The 22,353-nt window shown below is 38.9% G+C and overlaps 1 protein-coding gene across 1 annotated transcript; it reads left to right on the top strand.

The window, feature by feature from the left end:
• Nucleotides 1-5,203: 5,203 nt before the first annotated feature.
• LOC311081455 (alpha-2-macroglobulin-like) lies at nucleotides 5,204-20,136 on the top strand (the record flags this gene model as incomplete). Its single annotated transcript, XM_084111992.1, has 33 exons — nucleotides 5,204-5,299; nucleotides 5,366-5,522; nucleotides 5,649-5,701; nucleotides 8,355-8,375; nucleotides 8,494-8,659; nucleotides 8,740-8,824; nucleotides 8,906-9,020; nucleotides 9,103-9,223; nucleotides 9,309-9,418; nucleotides 9,492-9,662; nucleotides 9,740-9,967; nucleotides 10,065-10,277; nucleotides 10,356-10,505; nucleotides 11,338-11,499; nucleotides 13,737-13,830; nucleotides 15,456-15,606; nucleotides 15,695-15,920; nucleotides 16,009-16,132; nucleotides 16,438-16,559; nucleotides 16,638-16,689; nucleotides 16,785-16,868; nucleotides 16,955-17,131; nucleotides 17,930-18,005; nucleotides 18,093-18,249; nucleotides 18,327-18,401; nucleotides 18,486-18,648; nucleotides 18,728-18,912; nucleotides 18,982-19,203; nucleotides 19,282-19,403; nucleotides 19,523-19,604; nucleotides 19,692-19,775; nucleotides 19,851-19,956; nucleotides 20,036-20,136. 33 exons carry the CDS (start codon nucleotides 5,204-5,206, stop codon nucleotides 20,074-20,076), a joined length of 4,191 nt encoding a protein of 1,396 aa, XP_083968118.1. The 3' UTR covers nucleotides 20,077-20,136.
• Between the last annotated feature and the right edge of the window lie 2,217 nt (nucleotides 20,137-22,353).

Raw genomic sequence — 22,353 nt, 5'->3', positions numbered from 1 at the left:
CCGAACAGGCGACTGCGCGTGCGCAGACACACACACACACGCACACGCACTCTGTTTGTGTGGGAGCTGCTGACAGACCAGCAGAAGGCGCTGTGTGACATTCTTACAGCAATTCTTATATCTTAATAAAAGCAGCAAATGCATTCTTCTGTCTTGTTATTATTATTGTGTTATATTTCATTTTATTGCCAAATTCCTAAGTATGTCTGCACTAAATGTCTGCTCTGATCCTGTCACCAAGACAAATTATTTTGTTCCCTTCTTTAACCTTTTTTTATTTTATTTTTTTATTGAACAAAGATCACAGGCCATGGATAAGAAACTCAAGGTAAAGCAAGGCAGTAAAGTACATATATATACTTATATATGATATATATATATATACTTATATATGATATCCAAATTAAGTTTTAGCAAGCTTGAGAGATCAGGTAATATCTATATATATACACACACACACACATATATATATATATATATATCTTGTTTTCAGGTTGGTTGAATTCAGTTAAAATCAGTAATCTTAAACCATTCATTTCAACAAAACCAGTTTTTCAGGTGTTTTATCTATTTTTTATCAAATAAACGCTTTAAACACACGTAAATGAGAATCCTATAGCCTATTAAATCACAAACGTTTGAATGGTAGTGCATTTATCAAAATATATAACATATTTAAACAGGTTTATTTCAGTTGTTACAGTCAGTGATGTGTACAATAAAGGACAACAACTAACAAAGTCACAGTTTTAAAACATTGCAAAGTACAAAGCAATGGCACAACTAAATGAAATAAAGTCTGCTTTATTTCTATAGCGCTTTATACAAAAGGCCTAGCCTACATATTTAATGCAAAGCAGCTTTACTGATTCATTGATTCAAACTGAATAAAATGCTGCTGTAAAGCAGAAAGTTATCAGTTAATCAGTTCAGTTCAATATAGAGTTTGTCGAGTTTAATTTAGCTAGGCCTATAAAGCATGCAGCTAGACAAAGTTGTTGTCATCCCGCTCATGTATGCGTGTGTAAGTGAAGTTTGATTTACAGATTCTGCATAGTGTAAAATGCCAACCTTTTATGCTGTCTTCAGTGTCCTGTAATAAAAATGGAGCATCTGTCAAACATAGGAAGGATTTTGGAGTCAGTAGCCTACTGACCACAACATGTTACTTGTATCTGAATAAATCAAAATTAATGTCATAAAATCACGATTTCATGGTCCGCTAGTTGACAAATTAAATGACAAACATGACACTCGTTAATAAAATAATTTTATAAATAGAATTTATTTTTATATATTATAATTTAATCTCATATTAAATTAGGAAAATAAAGTGAGTTGAACCCAAAAAGCTCTAAACAAATAGAATTGTTAAGACGGGTTGATAGGCTACCATGTAAAAACAACAACAACAACAACAACAACAACAAATAGGCCAACATAAATAGCCTACAATGTTTAGGTTACAGTAGCCTACAGCTGCATCTGTCTCTGAGGAAAAAGAAAAAAATATATATTATGTAAATCTGAAAACAGAGCGAATAACTTTTTTTATTTGTTTGATCTGAATACATACGGCTGGAGAGCGATCTTTATTCACTAACAAAACAGTGCAAAAAGTGGATAGAAACGTGTTACTCAGCTGAATAAAAGCGCCCTGAAAGTGATTCCAGTGATATCTTTATGTGTTCTGTTTTAAAGATGATATAGGAGTAATACGATTATAAAATTAATTTCAGGTGGGATATTAATCAACGAGCGTTTACATAGGCCTATCGCCAAGCTATACTGAGACTGATTCGAGCAGTAAATAATGGTAGATCGTTGCAGAAGTTCTGCAGGGTTTCTAGAAGCAATTTGTATTTGACGTTTGGACTTGGATGATCGTTCTTCATGGCTGTAAAGGAGATTTGTGTTTGGACAGGGCTCTTTTTGGGTCTTTTTCTTTTTGCTGTTGATGGAAAGACAGGACCGTAAGTAGCCTACTATTGAGTTAATTGATAGTCTAAATTGGTTTTCGACTTTTTATTTAGAAACTAGAGAGCCGTAGGCCTACTTGGCACATAAGGCGGTCTTCATAAACATTCAAACGATTTCAACCGTTCTCGCGCAAAGAGACGCGAAAGAAACTCAATTCAGTACGCGCGCTGTTTACTATGGAAGGCCAACAGGTTCAAAAACGCGTTCATTTTAATATATGATGTAACTAGTGATGGACCGGGGCTCCGACGCAGTTTTCAAAGTACTATTGTATCACATACTGTACTGATGCTTGTATCGAAATTGCATTGAAATACCACGTGACTGATGACATGTGAAGCTTCGAAAGTCATGTAAGGTCGATAGGCTACTGCTGGTTTGAGGAAATGTGTGTTTTGTGACGCCACCTTATGTGTAAAAGAGAAATGATTATCCAGAAGGCATATTGATTTAACACATAGGCCTAGCTACCTCCCTACAACATGAATTGTAAAAAAAAAGAAAACACACATTATTGGTACAAATTATTAGATTAGATAGACCTGTATTGATTCCACTATCACAAACTTCCGAAGCTTTGTTTGGTCATGTGCTTTCTGCTCTGCAGTGATTTTGTTAGATATGGTGGAGAAAGCCTGACCACCAGATGTCGCTAACGTGCTTTGGGGGGGAGAGCAGGGGCGAAAGTACCATTTTTCAGAAAAACATAATTTGAAAAGATGATGTTTTAGACCGAGATATATTTCTTGCTGTGGTCAGTCACTCACAAGTGTGGTCTATCAATACCAGGTGGTATTTTGTAAAGATGTAGAATGACTTCAGTATAATTTCACTTTGAACTTAAGACTGCTTATGTTACTTTCGACCCCGTCAGTTGGGACGAAAGTAACACACAGATGGGTCAAAAGTAACACAACAATATACAAGCTAGATTTTTTGTGTTACTCTTGTTTTTGTTTTTTTTATTAGCCTACATATACATGTGTATGGCCTTGTTAAAATGTAACTACAAACATATTTTGGCCTTTATATTTGCAAAAAAATGTTAATTTTCATTTTAAATTTCAGTTTCATCAATGTTTCAAAAATAACCCAACAGTAAAAACTTGAATTGTTAAAATATTTTTTTATTGGCAATGTCAATCTATTTTATAAAATGTGTTTTTAGCATGAACAATATGATAATTAAATTAAATTACCATAATATAAATTCTCAACATAATGTAACAATAGGCACATGTTTCCATCAAGCTGTTTTTATGCATAAATTTAAAATCTGCATAAAAACATCAGGATGGAAACCCTGCAAATTCATAGGTGGAGGTGGAAAAGCTATAAGGTATGGCTAAAACCTAAATGTGACTAGGGTAAATAGAAATAGATTGAGTTAAAAAAAAAAAAAATGGTGACACAGAAATCAGCTGATTTAAATGTGAACGCCCTCTCATAAACCTCTGACTGAATCAGACCTCTATCTGTCTGACTGACCCTCACTCTTGCCATATTCTGTTGGTATAATATGACAAACATGTTTTAATAAATGCTGCAACACAGAAAAAGTCACCACATTAGCAGTGTGGCAAAATAAACACTTGTTTTCACTATAGCGGGACAAAAGTAACAAGTGTTACTTTCGTCCCAACAGGAACTCCTGACATTTAAACCCGATTTACTTTTATACTGAAACTCTGACAAGGCAAACTTCAGGATGTGTTACAGCACTTAATAACCTGTAGATTGATCATTACTGTGTGACATGAAACTAAAAACACAACTTGTAATTAGAAAAAAAAGTACCGCTTCAGTAATTTACTTATCGCACTCGAAAACTGCTTTCCGGACCTAACCGCGGGAAACGATGACGAAATCACGTGATATTTGGCAGCTCTGTCAAGGGTTGCGTACTAAACGTGCTGGCATAGCTTGAAATGCTAATATAGTCAGGGCTCTGAGAAAATCGCTTTGTTACTTTCGTCCCGCGTTACTTTCGCCCCGGTTCTCCCCTAATGAATCGTTTCAACGCTTCAGAAAGCCTCGGTTTCCCATTACTATTAACAACACGTAAAATACGTGTATCTAATGAATTTAATGTGTTTGCTTGTGAAAAATCAGCACGTGTAAACGCATATTTAATGTTTAATTTGCGTGAGATGCATAAAATATCAACACCGGTTTGAATGGTTCAGTGGTTGCTTAAGACTTGGGTCAAATCATTTCTGTGAGCCAAGGGGGTGTACTGTTCATAGACTTCGCTACCACCATTTAAAGGCCCACTGAAGTGCCCATATTGCTCCGTGACGTGACAACGGTATGATCGGTATGTTTAACCAGTTCACCAAATCAAACTGAATCGTTCAAAACCGAGTCAGCGCTGATCCTGTTTTCTAAAGTTACTCGCTTTTGGACGTGCCTGACAGTCGCTCCGACTCGAAACAAACAATTTCCTGGAGTATGTTACTCCAGTAACTCCAACAACTGATAAGATAACCAATAACTGATGAGCACGAGCAGCTGACACTGAGCATCCGTTTACAAACGTACAGCCATGGTTGTTTTGGCCAGGTGGTATTTATTTCATAGGGGGCGGGACGCTTCAGATTCTAGAGAGCATTTGTTTGGACAGAAGATGTGATGAGAAGTTGAAGTCCGCGGTAGCGTCATAATATGTGATCCATTTTAGCGGAAGTTAGATACTAAGTAAATCTCCTAAATGCAAATTTTGTCATCGTTTTGGAACACACCAGCTTATTTAGGCTAAGATAGCCAATGATATATTTTTTAATCTTTGTTCTTTGTGCTATTGTTTGTACTTTGTTCATAAGCGTCTTTTATGTAACATTATTGAAATACAATTATACATTTAGTGGGGCCAGTGAAATTTTGGCAGGGCAAGTAACCAGTCCTATGTTTATAATGTCTCTTAAGACCTGCCCTTTTTGTCATAAAATAGTTGGAAAAAAAGTCAGTTTTACAGGGAAAAAAATAAATAATGGCCCACCTTGCATTTCAGCAGGAGCTGGGCCTACTTTTGCAGTGTGTGTTCTTTTATTCTTCGTCTTGACAAATGTCGCCCACTCTCTCTGTGAATGTACACCTACACAAGTATGTTCTGACCCGACTATGTTTCTACAGGTTATTCATGGTGACGTTCCCTGCAGTGATTGAGTCAGGCACTGACGCCAAATTGTGTGCAATTCTTCTGAAACCCAACGATAGTCTCACAATGACCATTTCTCTGTTCGATGACAAAAACAGGACAACTCAACTTGTGCAGCAGCGATCTGCTTCTGCAGAGATTTACCGCTGCTTTAGTTTCCAGGTTTGTTATCACTCTACACATGAACATTTTGTCTAGTTTGATGTACATTAACATGTTTCTCTACAGGCTCCTCTAGTAGATGGAGTTTCAGTGCAGAAGATAAAGGTGGAAGTTGAAGGGAGGTGTTTCAAAATGACCGAAGAGAGGAAAGTCATGTTCAGATCTTACCTACCTTTGACCTTCATCCAAACGGACAAACCCATCTACAATCCAGGACAAACAGGTGAGCTACAAATGACACTTGGATGACTATTAGGAGTCTGGAAAGTCTGTTGCGTTACAAGTTCATTTTCAAGTGTCTTGTGTAATGAATTTGAGCTTTAATTGACATAATTTTTTTTTTTTGCAGTGAATTTCAGAGTTGTTACTATGGATGTCAAGTTTGTGCCTCTTGATCAAATGGTGAGGCCTGATCTCTTTTGACATTGAGCGATCTTGCTGCAAACAAATTGAGAAATGAGGCAGGTCATGTTTAAATGCACAAACCAAGCGTGCTGCACAAGCCCTGAAAAGTGAAGCCAAAACGTCTCGATCGCCCCCCGGTGACTGGTCCTAGTATAGGTCATAAGCCCCGCCTCCCCGTGTTATTCAACGGGACGTGAGACCAACTAAACAATTAAATTACACTTCAAATATCTTTTTTCCAAATGTGGTTTATTTGATTTGCTGTCGTTTTTATCTCGCTGATGTAAGTTCAAGTGTCTGTTTCAAAAATAAGTTGGTTTTTAGTTAGTTACGTGATTAGGTGGTGTAACGTCATGATTGACAGCTGTGATTGACAGGTTCTCTGAGCGAAGTAGTCACTGAAGCACCAACGGACATTTTTTCAGGATCTTCGGAGGACTGAGCAGATTGTATTTACTTTATTTTAACAAGCCTCTTGACGTACTGCAATCAATTTTCAAAAAAGTGTGCAGAATCCACTCTCCCTCAGTGCATTCTGCGAGAGTGAGGGCGGAGCGTTGATTTCACGGCTTTACTTCCTGCTCACTACTGCGCAGGTCTGGTCCCGAGATCGCTACTGCGCAGACTCAAGTTCCAATATGTCAGCGCCATATCGGGACTCTGGCGGCTTCAGTTCTCATCAATGGAAGAGTTTTGAGACATGTTCTCAATGCTTCGGTTTGTATGTAAGGACCCTCATTATGCTACTGTGTTAGTGTGAGGCTATTTTGAGCCTTGTTAGTGGTATTAACTAGCGATTTACTTTTACTTACTCTGTGCCCCATATACTAGCGTTATAAGCTACTCTGTTTTTAGAGATAAAACTTTGCATCCGATTTTCATGAAAACGCATCCCAGGGAACGATCGACTCGGTAACCATGTGTTAATTACCCCTAGGTTCATTTTTCACCAGAGTTGTCCTTTAAGCAATTTCACACAAGAGCTGTTTTTGTCCTGAATTGCATGCACAAGTGTAAAAGTGATGCTGATTTTACATATGAACACTTAAGTACAACAAAAGTTAATGTTATACACTATATTGCCAAAAGTATTGGGACACCCCTCCAAATCATTGAATTCAGATGTTCCAATCACTTCCATGGCCACAGTTGTATAAAATCAAGTAACTAGGCATGAAGACGCTTCTACAAGCATTTATGAAAGAATGGGTCGCTCTCAAGAGCTCAGTGAATTCAAGCGTAGTACAGTGAAACTGTAAGTGGTATTATAACAAAGTGGAAGCAATCGGGAACAACAGCAACTCAGCCACGAAGTGGTAGGCCACGTAAAATCCCAGTGCAGGTTCAGCGCATGCTGAGGCTTACAGTGCGTAGAAGTCACCAACTTTCTAACTTCGTGTGCCCTTAGGATTAGCTCAAGTACGGTACATGGAGAGCTTCATGGAATGGGTTTCCATGGCCGAGCAGCTGCATTCAAGCCTTACATCACCAAGTGCAATGCAAAGCGTGGGACGCAGTGGTGCAAAGCAGCCGCCACTGGACTCTAGAGCAGTGGAGACGTGTTCTCTGGAGTGACAAATCACACCCCTCTATCTGTCAATCCGATGGACGAATCTGGGTTTGGCAGTTGCCAGGAGAATGGTACTTGCCTGACTGCTTTTTGCCAAGTGTAAAGTTTGGTGGAGGGGAGATTTTGCTGTGGGGTTGTTTTTCAGGGGTTGGGCTTGGCCCCTTAGTTCCAGTGAAAGGAACTCTTAATGCTCCAGCATTCAAAAGACATTTTGAACAATTTCATGCTCCTAACTTTGTGGGAACAGTTTGGGGATGTTCCTGTTCCAACACGGCTGTGCAACAGTGCACAAAGCAAGGTCCATAAAGACATGGATGAGCGAGTTTGGTGTGGAGGAACCTTTGGGATTAGAGTGGAGACTGTGAGCCAGGCCTTCTGGTTTAACATCAGTGTCTGACCTCACAAATGCGCTTCAAAGAAGAAAGGTAAAAAAAATCCAATAAACACTCCTAAACCTTGTGAAAATCATTCCCAGAAAAGATAAAGCTGTTATAGCAGCAAAGGGTGGGCCAACTCCATATTAAACTATGGATTAAGAATGGGATGCCATTTAAAATGCATGTAAAGGCCAACATACCAAAACCTTTGGCAATATAGTGTATTTTAGACACACTATTGTCTGTTTTTGTAACTATAAAAGTCATAGCTTCTTCAAACAACACAGCGACGTTTCTGAAGGAATTCACTATTGCGAATCGGGGGAACCTATTCAATGACCCATTCATAGAGGGAGGCAATTACTTAATTCCTTAATAAATTAGCTATTTGAATTAATTGCTCATTTAGACATTTACTGCCACCTACTGGCAGTTTGTTTCTTAATTAGTATAACTTCGTCATATTTCTAAAATAATAAACATTAAAAGTATAGTTTACCAAAAAAAAGTCATACTTGCCCTCATGTTGGTTTAAGCCTAAAAGCTTGTGTAAATCTTTTTTTTTTTTTTTTTTTTTGAAAACTACTTTTTGCTATGTCTATTTGGTGCTTTTAAAACGGTGATTTGTAAAACATTGTTTTGGGGATACTTTCAAGTTTGCTTGTTTGAGTCAGTCTAATATTCCTGTCTTTGTGTTTTGCAGTACAGTCTTGTGGTGGTGGAGGTGAGTATTTGCTCCAGTGCAAGTCTTGTGTAATTCTGCTTTATTTTTTGGATGTTCTCTTTGAATTTAACAAGGTTTGCTTTTAATTTTTTTCCATTGTTTCCCATTGTTTTAATAGGACAATAATAATAACCGGATTGGACAGTGGACAAATGTTTCCTCAACGGTGTGGATATTGCAGCTTTCTCACCAGCTAAACCCAGAGGCTCAGATTGGGATGTACACACTAAAGGCTTTTATTGGTGATCGAACAATCTCCCAGGTTTTTAAGGTGAAAAAATATGGTAAGTCATTGTGTTTGAGTGCAAAAGTACAACTGTAGATTTGAGGCCCTAATTTAAAGCTGTTTTTTATTATTATTTAGTTTTACCAAAGTTTGACATGACCTTAAACACACCACAGATGTACAGCGTTGGATATGAGGGACTGAAAGTTGAAGTTTGTGGCAAGTGTGTGAAGCTTTTATTTTCTTGATTGCTGCATTGTCTTGTGGTTGGTCACATGATCTCCTTCCTTACAACATTTCCCAGATACACATATGGCCAACCTGTGCCTGGCCAAGCCTGGGTGGAAGTGTGCCGTGAGCCGTTTCCATATGTTGTGGTTCCTGAGGCGACCCGTCTGTGCCTGAATGAAATCGTGCAGGTCTGTGACCGATATACAGTGCAGGTTTTGTCTTCTGCATGTGGTTGACTTCAACATGACCATCTTGTTGTTCTGCCACCAGATGAATGCCACAGGCTGTGCCTCCCTTACCGTCGATACATCAGAGTTTTTCAACACTAGATTTGAGAATAATATGCAAGACATATTTCTTGTTAACGTGAACGTCACGGAAGGGGGAACAGGTGAGCTATTGGCTGATCTCAACCAGTGGCACACGCTTTAAGGAAGTTGATGTTTATTTGGTGTGCTCATGTTTGTGGTTTTCAGACTTGCTAATGTCAAAATCTGCAACGGTGTCCATTACATTTGAAGTCGGCGAAGTCACGTTTGTGGAACTCCCAGGTTTCTTTGAGCCCGGATCAACGATTAACGGAAAGGCAAGTAAAAGTTCATAATTCGTTACAGAAGCCTTCGCTTTGGTAATGTTTCCTAAACTTTCTTTCCCAACAGATATCTGTGACTCATTTTAATGGGACCCCAATAGTGAGCAAAGAGGTGTATCTCCTGGATAGTTCCAGCTGGCCCAACAAACTGCTGCAGAATCTGACCACAAACCAGAACGGACTGGCCACATTCTCCCTCAACACTGCTAATCTTCCTAAAGCTGGGCTTAGTCTAGTGGTACGACTTCATTTTGTTATCGTTATTTTTATATTAAAACTTGCCACCATAAACCAATTCCATTCGTTGTTCCCCAGGCAAGTGTGACTCTAGAAGTAGTTTATGGTTACAAATCGCCATACTTCACTGCAGATACAAGGGTTGTTCAGGTTCTCCAACCTGCTACTCCCTACAGCCCAATGTTTAGTGAGCTGACTATAGTGAAGCTCAAGCAGCCATTAAAATGTGGTGCTGCGTTTCCAGTGACGGTCAAGTATACTTTTGTTGGAGAAACTGGCGACTACAACACTGATATCATCTATATGGTGAGTGGACAGTGCTTTTGTAGTCATCTTTGCTGTTTTGATTGCTGTGCTGGTCTGTTTGCCTGCCATCTTTTATGTACCATTTCCATCTTGTCAGGTCATGTCCAAAGGAGTGATTGTCTACCATGGATTTCAAAGGGTTAAAGTGAGAGCTTTTGATACAGTCACAAGCGGTACGGTTTTGTTCAGGATGTCTGTCTGTGTCGACATGGCTCCAGTAGTGCAGATTCTGGCCTTCTGTGTTCTGCGCAGTGAGAATGTAGTTGCTGCTAGTGCGTCATTTGACACAGAAATGTGTTTTGAAAACCAGGTATGATATGCACTAGAATCTTTTGGCTTCAAGTTGGGAATGATGTCGTGTCCTACAGCGTGTTGGTTCTTGTTCCAGGTGTCTCTACAGTTCTCTCCTGCTACGGCCGTTCCTGCTGAGGAAAATGTTCTGACTGTCTCTGCTCAAGCAGGATCTCTGTGTGGCATCAGTGCTGTAGATCAGAGCATCCGGATCATGGAGCCAGGAAGACATATGAGTGCGGAAATGGTATCCATGTGCCACTGATCAGATTTTCTGTTTGAACTTTGGTGCTCTTCGCGTGTCAGTCAAAAATGAATTTGACCATAGACCTGAATTAAAATTTAAACTTAAACTGAATCAAGATTTCTTGAATCTGAAATCTTGAATGCTTTAGAGCACACTCTCTTTTCAAAGATGATACTTAAAAAAATAAATAAAAAAAGTTAACTAAAATAGTTACAGAATTTTGTTTATTGTTATTAAAATTGTATGTTTATTATCAATATTAAATGTATATGATGTTTTATTATAAAACTGCAAGAAAATAAAAGCCATAAATCTAATTCTAGTTGTGTTCCAAATTTGAGCTTTATCTCAAAATTAGCTTTCAGTAAGATCACAGTACCAAAGGTTTTTACTAGATGAAATTTGTCTCCCATTCATTTCCAATGCAGTCATTTGACCTCAAGGACCACAAGTGTGAATTTGACCTTTTCTAATAATTTTATTTTTTTTCACATAGAAAGTACCAAGTTTACCAAATTTTGTACCATTCCGATGAAGTGAAAAATTAAAAAAAAAAAAAATGTAAAAATTCAGTCAAAAAATGACCGAAGAGCACCAGAGGGTTAAAATGTGGATTTGAATCCATGGCAGAACTACCATTTGGTCTTGTTCATGTGGGCTTTAAGTTTTAATCAACTTATCCTAAGACCCTTTGGCCTTAACTTTTAGTTTGTAATTTATCTAGATTAGCACTAAAAGTGACGTTTTAAAGGGAAAAAGCCAGAACAGCTACTCCAGGCATTTTTGATATGTCTTATTTCGCTCTCCATCTCCCCCGCCAAAATGTTGTCAGGTATTCAACTTGCTCCTGGTAGGATCATTATCAGATCGTTATCCATATGAAGTTGAGGATGAACAGGAGTGTCTGAACGTTCGGCCCCGGCGAGAACAGGAGTGTCCGAACGTTCGGTCCCGTCGAGCTGTTCCTACAGACCATGCCTACAAAATCTTCAAGGTAAAAAATAATTTGTAATCATGTCAGTCAAGCGTGTTTGTCTGTGATCATGTAAACTCGTTAACCTGTTTTCCTTTATCGGAGTAAGGTTATAAACCATTAAGCATCAGAGGTGGGAGAAAGTCACACGTGTTCAAGTCACGACTTGCTTGGTTTGTCTGCACTGCAACTTTAGTCAGTGGCTCACCTCAAGCAATCAAATCCTGCTAAGGGTCAAGATACATTACCAAACAGAAAAGTAGAGTTTAAATTGGCCTTGACTAAGGAAAGAAACACAAGAACTACAACTGACTTCCAGCCACAGCTTTCGATGAAATCAACTGAAGAGACATTACATCTCTCTTAACCCTTTCGCACGTACGATCACACTGGTGTGATCAGTCTTGGCTGGTCCCTGGAGCTACAATCACATCGGTGTGATTAGAACGGTCAGTGCATGACGTGATCAACTGCTAAATTCAAGTGTGCTTTCGCACGTTGGCTGGCGCTGCTGAGCCAGAGACAGGCGCGCTCAGAGCTGTCATATAGCTGTCAACTTATCAGTGTTTTCAACCACATAATGTTTATTTTAGGTTTCAGACATACTTAAGTACTAAAAAAAACAATACATTTAGAGTTTGTAAAATACACACTGTCAAAGGAAGAGCCAATAATAATCCTTACCATTATAATTCGTTTTATTCATATCAGATACACATTGTGTAAGTAACTTTAAAGTTTACTCTATTCTTCTCCCAGTTCACCAGCCACTTACTTTTATGTATTTCGGGAGAAGTGGATGAATTCACGTGTTGTAAATCCAACAGATCCGATTCTCTGAACTGCGTCTGCGGCACAAACTAAGATGGCGGCGCCCATCGCGCATACAGCTCAACTAACGCGATCGTTATAAAGGTGTTTAAACAACAAAACACTTCCACTTGCATATATTTGACAATCGGAATATCAGATATTTCATGTCATATCTAACAAATTTGTGAATATTTTGAATAAAAAAAGAAATGACATAAAAGCAGATCATTCATTCAGCTCTGTTGTTGCTGTGGTGTCACGTGACAAGCAATGACGCGTCACCATGGAAACCACAAGTGACACATTCTAAATAACGGTCGCCTTAAACTCACACTGGGGGGTCAGCCAGAATATTTTAAACTTGCGTGTTAAAGGTCCCATATTTTCAAAACTGAAATTTCCTGGCTTATTCCATAACAGAGGTCTAGGGGCTGTGAAACTACCATATGAGTTTAAAAACCGTTGATCCACAGACAAATGAGCACAGCCTGCATAAAGTAGCTGTGCCTCTTCACAAGCCGTTGTGACTTCCATATAAATGTGATGTCAGATCTACTCAGTCACCGCCCCCACCAATGATGGGTCACTCAGAAAACAACAGGCCAATCAGAAGAGGCTCATGAATATTAAGTAGACAGGCAAAAACCAACCTGTTTTTGGCAGAGCTCCTGAAAATGCAAAAAAAAGTATATAGCCGCTCTGGAGTAAACCGTGATGTCATCTTGTATAATATCTTGTATTGCACAAGATCTATATTATTGTTGAATATTAAATTAAATGTTACATTTAATTACAATTAAATTTGTCTACAGGTCTTTTTGAAACTTAACAGGTTTAAATGTTGAGGTTTTATTGAAAATGTTTGTGGTGCCCATTATGGTGATAAGTGTTTAATTTAGTTGGATAGTTTGACTCTTGGCAGAGCAAGTCTCAAGTCCTTAAATTGACTCAAATCATGTGACTAGAGTCCACCACCTCTGTTAAACACAAACCGATTGACACTCACCCTAATTTTTGCCTGTCATGTAAAGGCATTAACCTGCTTCTGTCTCCTAATTGAAGTGCACGTCTTATATGTGAAAGGAAAGCGTCCTTAAAGAGGTAATTGATTATGATTTCAATTTTCTAACTTTAGTTAGTGTAATGTTGCTGTTTGAGCATAAACAACATCTGCAAAGTTACAACGCTCCAAGTTAAAAGCAAAGGGAGATGTTTTATTTGAAAGAAATTGCTTTTTAAGGAATAAACGGCTGCTAGCCGGGACTACACGAGCTTCCTCAGTGACATCGCTAAACCTAAAATTTACATAAAGCCTGGAACACGATTTATAGATTATCAAGACAGAATATGCTAATCAATGACTAGAAGTCAACTACACAAGCTACATAAATTCATCAACTAACTCCATTTCGAATGTGACTTATTTTGACCTGTTGCTCTGACAGAGTGTGGGGTTGAAGATTGCAACAAATCTGCCTGTCCGAGAACCTCAGTGCCTGAAGTACAGAGACCTGAACTACTATCGCAACTTCCGTGACGGTATGTCTGTTAGGTTCATGATCTAGAAATTGGATATGACTTGGTAAAACGTGAAAAAGGAGTACTTACCATGACATGGTTTGTAAAGGATTGCTCCGTAACTGTCAATATAGGGCTGTCTGTTACGGAGTGTGAAGTTTAGCATGACTCTTTACATTGTGTAATACAGGCACAACTCATGCCTAGATGGGCTTTTTTTTTTTTTTTTTTTTTTTAAGACCTGGTTAATTTTGGAAAAAATCATCACGGAAAATGTTTATTTAGCCTTTTTCCTATAGACGTCAACGTTGTCAAAGACGTTGTCACACGGATCCATGAAAACAACTAAAAACTGTATTCTGCATGCCAGGGCAGTAGTTGGCGATGTCGCCTTATAAAGAAACACTATTGATGCGCAGATCGCAGTTATATCTGCGGACACTACATATAATCATCAGGCCAAGTAATAAAAATAACGTTCCAATGAATTTCAGGTGGCTTGTGGGTGGATGAGAAGTCATTAATGTGGTGATTTTAATAGACTCGTAACTCATTTCATGGTAAAACACCCGGTTACAACAACATATAGACCTATCTCTAAAGGGAAAATAAAGCAAAACCTGCCCAGAGCACCTCATAGTGGTTATGTAAAACAAAGGGAAAAACCCTACAAGACATAGGCTACCGCTTGACTTAACAGCTTTAACTAAAAATATACGCATGCTTAAATTATTCTGATAAGAGTGTATTCAAACATGGAATTATTAAAGTGTTAAGAGCTTTTTTTTTTTTTTATCAAGCACTAATTTGCAGACTAATTAAACTATGCAGTTGCGCATGTTTAAGCAGCAATGGAGGCAAAAATGATCCAAGCGTTTTACTGTAACCAGGACGAATCAAGGTACGTAATGTATAACAGCTGTGAAGTGCATATGACAAACTAATACAGCCTTTGCTCGGGCTGAACTTATTTACCTTCTCGTGTGTACGGAAAGAAACGGAAACTGACAATTAAGTTTGAAGCGAGTAAAGCCTGTTTAGGCTATTAAGGAAATGTAATTTTGCCAACATTTTTTACTTTAAACAAATTTTCTTTGAAAGCAGCTCACTGCAGTTATCACACTGCACTTAAATCTGAGAATCTGAGTAAATGTAGTGTGACAATCGGGTGCATATATCTACATCAGGGAAAATCATTGTTTCAGGTTGGTGGCGGGTGGATTTATTTTTAATCGCAGATTCAGGTGACGTTAGAGCTGATCCGAATATCTCTACGCGCTACTATTTTTAGTCGTTTAAACAGACCCTTAATATGCATATGAAATGACTACAATGGGTTACTTTGAGCTTTCAGTTTTTAAATTAAATCCAAAATTAACTCATCCTGGCCAAATAAAACCTTGTATGTGTGCTTTAGGAAAACCCCCATTTACTGTACCTGTACTTATGGTGCATTTGCATGTTCTCCCTTTAACTGGACCATTATTATCCCATCGTAGTATATTAAGTAGCTACTCTTAAGTGTGAATCTTTGATCGCAAAGACTGTTTTCCTTGCAGTGTGCACAAACCTGATTTATATAAAATTGATAAATGGGAAAAAAAACTCAAATGGCTTTTGTAATCCTAGCTTGTCTTTTATTTCAGTGATTTATTTTGGTCCGCCTGCAGCTGTTCTAAAACCTGAAATGGCTCCTGCTCCTGTATCAGAAAGTGCTGGAGGTGACGCTTCCTCTTTTGACGTGACCATCAGGACTTACTTTCCAGAAACCTGGATCTGGCAGCTTGCTCAAGTGGGGTTAGTGAAGCATCTTGTTCTCTCTAAAGCTACTTAACCATAGTTTTTACTTCTCCTGTTCCTGTTTCTCTTTTCTGCTGTCATTCAGAGACACTGGATCCACACAAGTTCCCCTCACTGTTCCTGACACCATCACCACATGGGAGACTGAGGCGTTCTGCCTGTCCTCCAAAGGTTTTGGTCTGGCTCCTCCTGCTCTGCTGACGGTCTTCCAGCCCTTCTTCCTGGAGCTCTCCCTGCCGTACTCCATCGTCCGTGGGGAGTCTTTTGATTTGAAGGGCACAGTTTTCAACTATCAATCCAAGTGCATCATGGTCTGTCATAGTTTATTTTTATTTATATAATAGATATGTATAGAGAAGGCCCTGTGTCTTTGCTCCATGTGCACTCTTTTGTTGGCAGGTTAAAGTAACTCCAGCTTCATCCATGGACTTCAATCTTAAACCATATCCTGATCCATATTCGTCCTGTCTTTGTGCCAATGGGAGAAAGACCTTCAAATGGGTTCTCTCAGCTTCGGTTCTCGGTTAGTCTCTCTCTGTCGTGGCCTTATGTTGAGAGTCTATACTTCGGGTTCTATACTTAATACCAGCAGGAAACAAATGAGGTGCCCTTGAGAAAGGCACCTAACCCTCAAGCCACAGCAAAATGGCTGCCCTCTGATCTGGATGTGTCCTTGTTTTGCATTTTGTGTTCACTACTCCTTGTGTGTGCACTAACTTTGGTTAAATGCAAAGGACAAATTATATCTGACATGTGAAGGCCAAATATGGTAACCCTTACTCACTTTTTTTTGGAGCGTATGAGCTCACTTATTGTCTGTCATGGCAGGAAATGTCAATGTGACTGTCCGTGCTTCAGCTGAAACATCCCGGACTCTATGTGGCACTGAGGTCGTAACCATCCCGACAAGAGGACGCATTGATGTAGTCACTCGAAGTCTTCTTGTCCTGGTAAGTGTTAACTAGCCTTCTGGAGTTTGATCATGGAGCTCATGCTGCTACTGATGTGGTGTTTTATTGCTTTTATAGCCTGAAGGAGTTGAAAGGACAAACACCCAGAGTTGGTTACTGTGTCCAAAGGGTTTGTTTGCACTCAATGATTCCCAAATACCTTCTCCCTGTATTGCCAAACATTAGCCTCGAACTCCATACCGATTCGTTCTTTTCGGTCTGCAGGAAAAGATCTTTCTGAAGACGTGACTCTGACATTTCCAAAAAATGTGGTTCAGGGATCAGCCAGATGCTCTGTTTCAGTCCTTGGTAAAGCATTTCATTGAGTAGAAACTGACATGTAATGTTTAGCAGAATAAGTGTTTCTGATGTGGGTTTTATGTTTGATCTCATAGGGGACATAATGGGTCGTGCGCTGAAGAATCTGGATCGGTTATTACAGATGCCGTATGGCTGTGGAGAACAGAATATGATTGTTCTTGCTCCCAATATTTACATCCTGCTGTACCTGGAAGTCACGGGGCAACTCACGGCAGCCATCCGAGAGACTGCCACAGGCTTCCTTCAGAAAGGTATGGATGGTGTTGGGGGGGTAACTCATTAGCTTGAGTTACCTAATCAGATTACTCTTTCCAAGTAACTGTTACTTTACTACGTTTTCTATGTACAACAAAATATTGAAGTTACTTTTTCAAATAAGTAATGCTAGTCACTTTCACATCTATTGACTGATAGCTCTCCTGTCCCCGTGTTGAGAGAAATAAAGTGAGGTGTTGTGTGTGCTGTGTAAAACATGATGGGTTATTTAAGTTCTAGACTAAATGTGAACATGCATTTACTCGCTGCACGAAAACGATCAGTAATTTAATAAAAACAGTAACATGCAATCTCAGAATTTTAGGCAACACTTTTGTAACTAACTATATTCAATTACACAAATACACTTTTATATTCATAGAGATTTAATCTCACTTTATCAACCAAAGTCATTGCTGCTGACCTTCAATGATCTAATTCAACCATACTAAGCAAAGATTACTTTATTAGATTTAGAAATAAGAGTGAACGTCCTGTATCCTTTTGTTCTTTAATCCAGAATTAGAAACCAGCAAGCCCAGCCAGTAAGGCTAATGTAATGCATTACTTTTCATAAAAAGTAACTGAATTGATTACTTTGAGTAACGCAATATTGTAGTCCATTACTTTTAAGTTACTTTTTAAAAGTAACTTTCCCCAACACTCCCAACAATCCATTTTGAGTGTTGGAGCCTAAATTAATCTTAAGGACTTTCAGTCCTGAGCTTCACATTGAAGCTGTCAAGACTCCCTAATAACCCCCACCCCGACATGTGTTTCTTTGACTTGAACAGGATACCAAGGACAACTAAACTACAGACACGGTGACGGTTCATACAGCACATTTGGTTATGATACAGCCAATACATGGTGAGATTTACGCTGTCGTTGTAGTCTTGTGTAACCTTTGTGTCCCCAGCAGTTTAAGTTGATGTTTTTAACATTATCCATGGCCAGGTTGACCACCTTTGTCATGAGGACTTTTGGTCTAGCAAAGCGCTTTGTCTTCATTGATCCGAATGTCCTTCAGAGTGCAAAGGACTGGCTATTAAGTCAGCAGGGTTCAGACGGCTGTTTCATGCAACAGGGAACTTTGTACCACAACGACATGAAGGTATATGTTTTATCAAATTCACTGTAACCCATAGACTCTTAAGTGTTAATCCATTTGTTTTTTGTTTTGTTTTTTAGGGTGGAGTTGGTGATGACGTGACCATGACTGCCTACATTGTTGCATCACTGCTTGAACTAGGCATCACCACCACAGTAAAACATCTCCAGTAGTTGTATGAGCTCCTTGCAGATGGCCTTCCTTTTCTGGCTGTTGTCTGATATCTGCTTTGCTTTCAGGATCCTGTCATTACCAACGCTCTGTCATGCTTGAGGCCTGTTGTTGGGAACCTGGGAAACACTTACACCACGGCTCTGCTGGCCTACACCTTCAGTCTGGCTGGAGAGACCACCACTCGATCACAGCTTCTAACAACCTTGAACAACCTTGCTATTTCTGAAGGTAAGATTTACCAGCCTCTTGTTTGAGGGGAGAAAGTTGATGACAAAGAACTTGATGAACTTCTCAATCTCATCCTAAGGCACTAAGCTCCATTGGTCTCGGACGACATCTGGTGATACTCTGGCGGTGGAGATAAGCTCTTATGTGCTGCTCGCGGTTCTCACTGTTCAGCCTCTCACGACAGCTGATCTGGGCTATGCTAACCGCATTGTCAACTGGCTCGTGACCCAGCAGAATCCCTATGGAGGCTTCTCCTCCACCCAGGTGCCTCTGCACTCATGTTTGGTAGTCAATCCATTCATGAGGAGTTTTTAATCTGGTACTTGTTTTTAGGACACTGTGGTGGCTCTTCAGGCTCTGTCTGTGTACGCTGCTCAAGTGTTCAGCTTGGACGGCACCAACACTGTTACCGTACAGTCCTCAGTAGTAGGAGGAGACTCTTATAGCTTTAAAGTGAATCAGGACAACAGGCTGCTGTATCAGGAGAAGCCATTAAAGAACATTCCTGGCAAATATAGTGTTAAAGCATCAGGATCCACTTGTGTGTCTGTGCAGGTCAGTATCTTCACTCCCTCAATTTCTGTTGTGCACATCCAAATCTTACTGTGCCTAGTTTGCTTTACGCTCATATAGGTTGCGTGTTTCTACAACATCCCAACACCTGTTAAAGCCGTCAAAACGCTGAGAGTTGAAGCGAAGGTGACTGGAGACTGCCAACCGCTTGGAGCCAATCTCATGTTGAACTTCACGGTGAAGTAAGAACAGCTTTGGCTTGGCTTCCTTTTGTAAGAGTCTTAAACATGAGCTGGTTTCAGGACTTAGTGTTCATAATCCTGTTGACTAAACCTCTTTATTCCCCCATCAACTCATTCAGATACAATTGTGTAAAAGCAAGCACTAACATGGTTATCGTGGACATTAAGCTCCTGTCAGGCTTCACGGCAGATACGTCACTGGTTTGTATTTAAGATGATTTAGAAAGTCCTAAGATGCTTGAAGCTCCTTCAATTGTAATTGTGTAAATGACGGTCTGTTCCCCTCAGCTTGGTTCTTCACCCCAATCATTCGCCCCGCTAGTGGAGCGGGTTGATGCAGAAGATGATCATGTCCTAGTATATCTGAAAGAGGTGAGACTGGGTATATTACTAGCTGCCATCTTGAGTTCTGTGTATGTGCTGCTGTTCATCCTTTCTGTCTTGCAGGTTCCCAAAGGTGAACCCATGAGTTACACTCTGCTTCTGAAACAGGTTCATGCAGTGGAAAATCTCAAGCCAGCGGTCATACACGTTTATGACTACTATCAGACTCGTACGCTTTCATTCTAATCATGCTTATCCCTGAATTCACTGTTAAACATGATCCAGCTCATTTTCTCTTCCTATTTCAGGTGATTCGTTTGAAACCACCTACACATCCCCCTGTACATGATTTGATTCAGTGCTGGCTGTAGGAGACATGACTTAAATAAAACTGCTTTTATACAACCAGACTTATTGTTGCCTATTGTTCCTTATCTGTGACCTTTTTTTTTGTTTGAAAGTTGCAGTGTTCATAAGTTTCTATTTGTCCTCTGACTTCAAATCCTTAATATGGCTTACTCGGGCAGTTGCGGTTCTTTAATGTGGGTTTTGCTTGCTGGTGACCAACTGGCAAATATAAAAAAAAAAACATTATCAACATTTTTAAACATGGTAATAAGCTGTGTAAATTTAGGGCTTTTCACTCTGCACTTAACCCTGGGTTATCGTCATTCGCTTGCCGAACCAGCTTTTAATCCTGGGTAAATAAGCATTTTATTTTCATTTTATTATACAGGAAAATTTAAAAGCAACAATTAATTTACAATAAACGGGCCTGACTCAAGTTTAAAAACTGGTTTACAGCAGGTTCCTGTTCTGCAGCAACATGGAACAAAGATCAAAATTTCAGCACATTTATACAGGACATATTATTGACTAAACAGATACAAATAAATAAAACATTAAATACAGAAAGACAAGACTAAAAACAATACATGAACAATCAATGCGTGCATGTTTGACTATCAAGAAGAAACAGTTTATATGATTTTTTTTTTTGAAATATGTAATGGATGATAATATTCGAATGTGATCAGGAATGTCCACCTTGGTAGATTACTGTGAATCTTAAGTGCTCGGTAAAGTCATGCTATTGGTTCAGTAATGTCCTTAGTGGTTAAGGACCAGATTGGAAGACAGTAGGACATTGTTGAGAACACAATGTCATGCAAGTAGACATCTAAGACTGAAAAGGAAAGATATGATCTAATCTTATTATACACAGTTTCTGATTCAACTTTTTTATTAATTTAGAAATGTGTTCCCGATATGTAAGATGTGAATCAAGTAGCACGCCAAGGTAGTTGTAGGTTTTTGTGACCGCAAGATCTTGATTTACAAAAGTAATAAAATCAGTGAAAGAAACACTTTTTCTTGGTGAATGAAAATACATACATTCAGTTTTCTTTACATTGATGGTCAGATGGTTCTTTTTCAACCAATCATGTATGAGGTGAAGATCAGATGATAGTTTGGAATTTATGACATTAGGATTTACATCAGAAAGAAAAATCACAATATCATCAGCGTACAGTAAACATTTTGAGTGTTTACACACTTGAGGGAAATCGCTGATGTATAAAAGAAAAAGTAAGGGTCCAAGAATGCTGCCTTGTGGAACACCCATGTCACAAACTAAAGTTTGGAATATGACATGATTAATTTTGACAGTCTGCAACCTGTTCGTCATAAGAAGAGATCATTTCTATCACAGATGGAGACAATTCAAATGAGTGAAGTTTGTTTAGCAAAATCTGGTGGTTCACAGTGTCGAAGTCTTTAAAAATCAATAAAAATAGCTCCAGTAATGTGACCTTTATTAAGAGCGTCACGTATTTGTTCAGTGAAGAGTAGTAACGCCGACATGGTAGATCTCTTAGCACGAAAACCGTGTTGACAATCACTGAGCCAGTTATTAGTTTCAAGGTAAGAACTTAGCTGGTTATACAAGACTTTTTCCAGCAACTTAGACATTGCTGGAAGTATTGCAATAGGTCTGTAATTTGAGACAAGGGTGTGATCATCAGATTTAAAAATTGGAGTAATTCCAGTTAGTGTTTTCCAGTTAGTAGGGAAGATAGAAAGCCTGATACAAAGATTGGTTAAATGCAGAAAGAGAGGTATGAGGCTATCAGCATGAGTCTTTAAAAATAAGGTATTTAAACCATAAATATCACGGGCATGGGAATTTTTGAGCAGGTGTATTTGTATCACCTCGTTCTGTGAGATCTCAGAAAATGAGAACTGATCAGATGTTGAAGAAAGAACAGGTGAGGACAAAGAGGGAATGGCAAAATGCCTAGCCAATTCTTTAACAGATGATACAAAATAATCATTAAAAGCACTTGCAATCTTTTCTGAATCTGAGATAAGTGTACCCCGTAGGGAAATTTGAATATTAACATTATTTTTCTTCTCATTGTCATTTTCACCGGTGATGACCTTAAGGGTCTGCTATAATGTCTTTGGATTGCTAGCAGATTGAGTAATCTGCTGTTGTAAATAGACTGCCTTAGCCTTACGCAATTCCAAAGTACATTTATTTCTAATTTGTATAAAATTATTCTTACTTAGTTGAAGTATTTCAGAATTTATCCAAGGTAATTTACTTTTTCTTGATCGAATC

The sequence above is a fragment of the Abramis brama genome (genome assembly GCF_963993115.1).
Source record: "Abramis brama genome assembly, chromosome: 1".
Lineage (NCBI taxonomy): Eukaryota > Metazoa > Chordata > Actinopteri > Cypriniformes > Leuciscidae > Abramis > Abramis brama.
Note: the sequence above shows the minus strand (reverse complement) of the source record. Positions and strands in the feature narration are given on the sequence as shown.